This window comes from Trichosurus vulpecula, chromosome 9, assembly GCF_011100635.1.
Source record: "Trichosurus vulpecula isolate mTriVul1 chromosome 9, mTriVul1.pri, whole genome shotgun sequence".
NCBI lineage: Eukaryota > Metazoa > Chordata > Mammalia > Diprotodontia > Phalangeridae > Trichosurus > Trichosurus vulpecula.
Window position 1 is genome coordinate 25,769,266 of NC_050581.1, and position 7,630 is coordinate 25,776,895.

Genomic DNA, 7,630 nt, shown 5'->3' on the forward strand with positions numbered 1-7,630 from the left:
CAGTAACAGCCATACTGTGCAAAGATTGATTTCAATTGACTTCCCAGAAATTCAAGAACCTAAAAGGACTCATGATGGAAAATGCCATCCACATTAGTGAAAGAACTATGGAGTTGGAATGCAGAGTGAAGTAGACTCTTTTCTCTTTTGATTTGCTTTGTTTTGTTTTCTTTCTCATGGTTTCTCCCATTTGTTATAATTTTTTTTATGCAACATGACTAATGTGAAAATGTGTTTAATAGGAATATATACGTAGAGCACATATCAGATTGCACGCCATCTTAAGGAGGGAAGGGAGAAGGAGGGGGAGAAAATTTAAAACCTATGGAAATGCATGTTGAAAACAAATTAAATATGAAAAAGATGAATAATGGAGTTGGAAAAATTGGTTTCAATAAACATCTAAGGAGAATAAGAAGCATCATTTCATGTGACAGCCACCTCACGTTGAATTTTTCAAAATGAGCATAAGCAAGACTCTATCATGAAGATAATTGCAACATATATGTCAACCTCAGGTGCAGAATATTCTGCAAAGAGTTTGGAAATTAAGATTGTATAAAAAGAAGATATTAAATTTTATTTTTAAAAGAGATAAATTACATACATGACTGGAAAAGGGAGGCCACAGATGATGTATTTAGCGTCATGGACAGCCTGATATTTTTCCACCAAATATTTAAGAACCAGAAAAAGATTTCTAGCCTAGGATTTATGAAGAGACTCAAATAATGCCAGGTAGAATGATAAGGTATGCATGGGTTGTAATCTGAACCAATAGAGAAAAATACAAACATCAATACAATCATGGCTCTATTAAAATAGTGAAATAAATGAAATTTATTATTTAAATTAATTTTGTGGTGAATCCATACATCTCAAAACCCAGGACTAACTTATTTCAAAAGATTCAGCAGCCTGAACAAGAGAGAAATTTATGAACTAAGGGGGAAAACAATGCCCAGATAAAATGTGCAAAACCAAATAAATTTCAATTCTTTCTTAATGATGGTCATACTATCCTTTCCATTTTCAAGATTTTTTACGTTCTTGGAAGAGACTGAAGTAAAATATTAGTTAAATAATTATTTTATATATATTTTATATTCATTTTTGACATTATATTGTCTTATCTCAGTACTTTTTTTCTATTCTTCCTTAGTCATCTTCATTTTCTAAACAGATTTACAAAACAAAACCCTTTTTGTTGATTCTAACAGTTTTCATCATACTTAACCAGTTCTGGGTTTAGCCTTCCTGACACTGTTCTGAAAGTTTTGATCACTCAAAGGTGGAGTCAAGATGACAGAGAGGTAGGAAGCAGGTGTATTAAATTCTCCTCTACAAACTCCTCCATACAGATCTAGAAATGCACCAGACCAAATCTTGACACGGAAATCCAGAAAAAGTTTTAGTGGACCATATGTCCTGCCCAGCTCTTCCCAGTAGAAGACAAGTCTGCAGAAACTGAGGTTGGGGTCCTTGTAGGAGCATTCTACATACCCAGGGAGAGGTTCATATTGTTATCCTCTCCTTACAAATGAGGACGTTGAGGTTAAATGTGAGTAGATGGACTGCCTCTGCTCACCCTTGTAGTACATATCAGAAGTTGGTTTTGAACACAATTCTCCTGACTTCAAGTCCATATGTTATCCACTATATGATACTTTCTGAAGTATTAAAATACATAGTTTTTGGTAGGTACATTATAAATTCAGTTTTGGCAAAAAAAATTATTGCAAGTATTTTCTACATGAAGGCATTGACAGAATCACAAAGATGTGGTATATTCACATTACTTTATTAGAAAGTGGCACAAATTATTAGCTTTCTCCATTCCCAGATTTGGATTAATGTTTAATTCACCTTATACATACCTTCAGAGGTTAAAAATGTTTTTAGAAATTAACCTATAAGAATCCGGATAGCCAGTATTAAAAATGTCCTATATATCTATGTTTGAAGGATAACTCCCTTCAATCCTCCCATCTCCCTCATAATTCCATTCGTTGTTTCTTTCAAAGTAAAACTAAAATAGACATCATGCTCAAACATAAAGCATTCATCTCAGGTACACAAGTTATGGTTTGCTTTCCTGTTCTGTGTATAGAATACATGTCCTTCTTTCTCTTACCTTTGCCAAACTACAAGCTATAGGGCCACATGTTCTCCTCATATCATCTATAACAGCAGCATTCCTACTTCCAAACTGTGAAAATCTCACTTATTAAAATTTGTGTCTATATGTATGTGTGTTTATATGTATAAATATCAGAGGATAAATTTTCTTTCATGGCCTTATGAAGCTCAGAAGAGGGAAGTAATACTAATCCCTGAAAATTAATCATTATGGGGAGTGTGTCCAAGCCAGCCTACTGCCATGGCCAGTTTTCTGATATTGATGACTTTGCCAGTTCTACATACCATATTACTAACATTGTTTAATTGGTATCTCAAAAGGAAGTAGTTGTTTAGCTCTCCTAAAAGCATGTTTTCATTCTTCTTGTAGTACAAGGCATTTTGAACTGAGAAAAAAATGTCCACCAATGCCATTCTATAGACTAACAAAAGGCATAGTTTTCTCAATTTTGAGGAAACTCTCCACACCTCCCTTACCCTTTCCCATCAAAAGAGCACCAAAACAGAATGGAATTTGCTCTACAAGGAGCAAAGAAAAGATGCCAGGGACACTTAGCTTTAAGATGATTCCATTTTCCTATGAAGTCACTGCATCAGGTGCCTTTTGATTATCTCTACCCTCTGATCCTCAAACTTGCCAACTTCAAGGATTGTGTTTACCATCAGTGTGGTCTTAGAAGACCTGCTGCCACCCTCAGGAGTAGTCCTACACCACTGATTCCTGGAGGTGTTGGGAGGCAAATGGTTCTCTTCACACTTCCTTCTGTCACTCTGCTGAGATCACTACACTCTAGCACACCAACATCACAAAACACACAGTAGACAGAGGCACAATTAGGAAATAGCACACCTTTCATGTTAGTCATGGCAAACAGAAAGCAGAGTGGAGACGAAGGGCCATCAAAGCTCATTTCAAAGGGAAAAAAAGAAAGGGAAGCTTCAACCAAAAATCCATCAGATGATCTTGAAAAATGATACTCTGTAAAAGATGGGGGGCATATTTTCCTCTGCTATGCTCAATTATTTTATCTGACATTAAAAAGCAAGTTTTTATTTCCCTTTTTCCATTTAAGTATTAATGTATACTTTATTGAAGGGTACTGTTATTTATATGGTTCCTGTTTTAGTGGATACTTCAGTCAAGAATTTTTTAGATCACTTACTAGTACTGCTTTCCCCTGCTGTGGCCATAACAATGGGTAAAGCCATATTACAGAGAATGGATGACCAGAGACTGCTTTCATGTTTTTCCATTGGCCATCTTCTTTCTTCTTTTTCTATTGTACTATTGCAACTTCATCAGTGCAGATAAAGTGAACCTGGGGTCCCCACCATTACTGATATAAAGATATGAAAGAAGAAATCTTTAAAACACAATAGGATAAGGAGAATCATTGTAATGGATAGGACAAAGGGACTGTATTCCTTTCAGTCTTCTTCAAAGCAAAACAGGAAATGAAATCCCTGCATGAGGACATGCAGGGAAATGAGTGCTATATACATTGTAAACAGTACAAACACCTTCTCATTATTCTTTCCCACCCAGGAACAACAGAGATCCATGTTTTGAATGTATCTCCTATAAACACTGCAGAGAGTTAGGTTTGATGCTACAGCACTTTAGACACTTGGATCCCACTTGCTCTGGTTTATGCTTCATCTGTAAACTTGCAGTGAATTCTTTGGTGGCATTTCCTTTGGGCATAACACTTGGATTTGTCAGCATAGCCCGGAAGGGGGAAGCCAGAGCCAAGAAAGAAAGTGTATTGAATACAATCCCATTGATTAAACTATAAATATAATTTCTTGCCTTCTGCTGTGGCTGCCGTTGGGGCTACGCGCCGCAGCCATGGCCATCCGATACCCCATGGCCGTGGGCCTTAACAAGGGCCACAAAGTTACCAAAAACGTTTCGAAGCCGCGACACTGCCGCCGCCGTGGGCGCTTGACCAAACACACCAAGTTTGTGAGAGATATGATCCGGGAAGTGTGTGGATTTGCCCCTTATGAGAGGCGTGCCATGGAATTGTTAAAGGTCTCTAAGGATAAGAGAGCCCTTAAGTTCATCAAAAAAAGGGTGGGAACTCACATCCGGGCCAAGAGGAAGAGAGAGGAGCTCAGCAACGTCCTAGCTGCCATGAGGAAGGCTGCTGCCAAGAAGGACTAAACTGGACCCTGCCAATCTTTCCCACTTACCCAATAAAGATTTGACAAATAAAAAAAAATATATATATATATATATATATATATAATTTCTGATGGAATTAACACAACAAAGAGCACCAAAAAAATCTGTGTAGAGGACCAGGAGCAAGATAAGGAGAGTAAATGCAAAACCACAACCTTCACAGACAAACCACATGGTTCTGAAGAAAAAATGTCACTTTTCTGGATGGAAATATTTGGGTTTCCTCTCAGTGTTTCTGAAATAGTGGACTACAGTAAACACCATAGGCTTTTATGTCCATAATTGCATGCAGACTCTGGGGCAGAGAATAGAAACAGTTTATTGGGCAGCAGCCACAAAATCACCTTTTTAAAAAGGAATTGAATCCCAAAGAGAAGAGATACTAGTATAAGAGACCATCTCAAGCCATCATAAATGAGTTCAAGTCTCTGATGTCGAAAAAAATCTTGAATAAATTATCAGGCATATGAGTTTGTGAACAAGTAGACAACAGAACAGATAACTAAGGAGCCAGAATGACCTCACTAGGAAAGTGGTGCCAAATGATCCTCATTTCCTTTTTCACTATAGTCACTAGACTGGTAAATTAAGGGAATACACTGGACAAATGGTCTCAATTTGACTTTGCATCCCATCTTCTAACACAATACCTTACACATAATAGGTGCTAAATAAATGTGTGTTGAAGCAAATTGCAATGAAGTCAAATGAATAATTATATGAACAAAATAGAAAACGTAGGCTGAATGATACTAGAGTTAGGTAGATTAATAGCTGTCCGAACAAATATGCCCAAAGGCTTTTGATTAATGGATAGATGTCAACCCAAACACAGAAAAGTTGACTAGGCCCTGTCCTGTTCAATACTTTTATCAATGGATTTATTAAAGGCATAGAAAGCTCACATACGAAATTTGTGGGTGACACAAAATTGGGAGGAATAGCTAATAGGCTAGAGAACAGATTCAGGATTCAACAAGTTGTCAATAGGCTGGAACAGAAGCCCAATTCAACAAGTTCTTACTTGATAGGAAAGAAAGGTACTTCATCAGTGCTGAACTGGTGACAGGATAGAATGTTGGTAAGAATAGGCTGGGAGTTCATCTCAAATGCACAACTCTCCAAATCCATTTCTTGTGTTTATGGGGCAAGGATGTGGAAGATTAGATTGGCAGGTAACCTGTAGCTCTGGCCCAGCTGTGATCCAGGTTCCACTACAGACAACTAACTAGTCCTATCAGTGCTGACATCTGCAGGACTTAAAGGTCCACCTTGCAGTATATTATGCCAGAGGAATGAATTAAACAGTGCCTCTACCCTCCACTATAAATGACTCAAAGATAGGGGGAATCCTTTAGATGGGGCAAGACCAGAAAAGGACCTGTGGAGACCTATGCCCACCCCCATGCTGAGATGCTTTTCTTTCCTTTAAAATATTGACCTTCCAGGCTTCTCAAAATTCTGAGAACCTAAGGGTCAGGAGGAAGGAGTTTATTATCTACTGTATGAGCCAAGCAACCTGTATTGAACAGGAGACAGGTTGCCCCAAGACGGAAGAAATCTCTCTATAAGCCTAGGAGTTTTCAGCCACCTCTCTGTGCAATCTGCATGTGGAAAAGAGAGAGCTGGGGGAGGGGAGAACACTTTCAGATGGAGACGTTTAGGGAAAGAAGACGGAGTCTGAGCCTCTGGCAGAGGTCCACACTTTCACAGTAACACCTCCTCCTTCCTGGGGACTTTTTCTTACCCTCAAAGTTTTATCTTCCCTTATTTCTCAAACTTTCTTGCCTACTAGCGATGAGAAGGAAGAGAAAGGGTTTATTAAAGCTATTTTCAAGAACTTGAGGGGTTGTCATGAGGAAGAAGAATTAAATTTGCTCTGCTTGACTCCAAAGAGCAAAATTAGGAAAAGTGGAAAGAAGTTGCAAGGAGACAAATTGGACTTTATGTCAGGGAAAATATTTCAATGAGAGCTGTTTCAAAGTGGAATGAATTGCTCTCAGAGGTTATAGGCTCCCCTTCCCTGGAGGTCTTCAAGTAGAATCTAGGTGACTACTTGTCAGTTATGTTGTAATGGAGATTCTTTTGGGGTATGAACTGAACAAGATGGCCACTGAAGTCCCTTCAATCTCTAAAATCTTGTAATTCTGGTATTTTGTGGGTAAACATGGAGTCAATTTGTTCAGGAAAGGACTAAGGAGCCTCTCCCCTATCACACACACACACACACACACACACACACACACACACACACACACCACGTATCTAAATATAAATTCTACGAGCCAATTATGGAACAAAAAATTCTTAGCTACAGCTCTGAAAAACCATGTCATGGTACAAAACAGGTTAAAGAAAATAGGCATGTTTAGGTGGAAGAAGAGAATACTTAAAGAGGAAATGAAAAATTCTATTAAAAAATTTAAAATAGGGGCAGCTAGGTGGCGCAGTGAGTAGAGCACCGGCCCTGGAGTCAGGAGGACCTGAGTTCAAATCCGGCCTCAGACACTTGACACATGTACTAGCTGTGTGACCTTGGGCAAGTCACTTAACCCCAATTGTCCTGCCAAAAAGCAAAAAAAATAAAAAAAAATAAAAATTTAAAATATGCTTTGTGGAAAAGGAGGTAGCTGTATTCTATGTAGCTCCAGATGATAGGACTAGGATCAATGGGTGACAGTTATAGAAAGATGGATTTTAACTCAGTACATGGGAGAGCTTTGTGATTATTACAGCTGTCAAAATTGAAACAAGCTACCTTACCAAAATAATGAGTTCTTTTTAGGGATATTATGGATGGGATTCATGCATTAAGAGAGACATTAGACTAGTTGACTTCCAGCATGTGTTTTAAGTGTCTATGAGCCTGAGTCTATATTTATTTGATGTTAGGCTCTGAAGCAAACATAGATGTACCTGACCTCAAGGACCTCCTGTTCTTGTCTTCTGTAAAATGAATAATCACTCCTTATATTGCTTGTTTCATAATTCAAACTTTCATAATTTTATCAGAATTAAATACATTTGACTTGTATTATGATTACAAGTGCAGAACTGATATAACTTTTTTTGGTGTTACTGAACACTGTGGCAATATTCCTATTAATTCCAGTGGATTTGTGTGTGTGTGTGTGTGTGCATGCACATGCATGTGTGTGTGAAAGAGTGGAGTAGAATGGGCAAGTCTTTAGCTTTTTTGCCTCTTGACACAATACACCAGGATCTGAAGACTGATAAATTTGATAACATCTACACTAAAAATGAGCTGAGAGATGTAATCAAGTTATGCAATTTTTGGCTAGG

General features: G+C 37.9%; 1 protein-coding gene and 1 pseudogene across 1 annotated transcript; one reads left to right on the forward strand and one right to left on the reverse strand.

Moving 5' to 3' along the window:
• Positions 1 to 3,278: 3,278 nt before the first annotated feature.
• Positions 3,279 to 3,970, reverse strand: LOC118832057 (annotated as a pseudogene).
• LOC118831386 (60S ribosomal protein L36) lies at positions 3,954 to 4,364 on the forward strand. Its single transcript, XM_036738707.1, has one exon. It carries the CDS (start codon positions 3,989 to 3,991, stop codon positions 4,304 to 4,306), a length of 318 nt encoding a protein of 105 aa, XP_036594602.1. The 5' UTR covers positions 3,954 to 3,988; the 3' UTR covers positions 4,307 to 4,364.
• The last annotated feature ends 3,266 nt before the right edge of the window (positions 4,365 to 7,630 follow it).

Bases quoted from the DNA above. Each gene is read 5' to 3' on its own strand.
- LOC118831386 (XM_036738707.1), top strand. From the start codon at position 3,989: ATGGCCATCCGATACCCCATGGCCGTGGGCCTTAACAAGGGCCACAAA.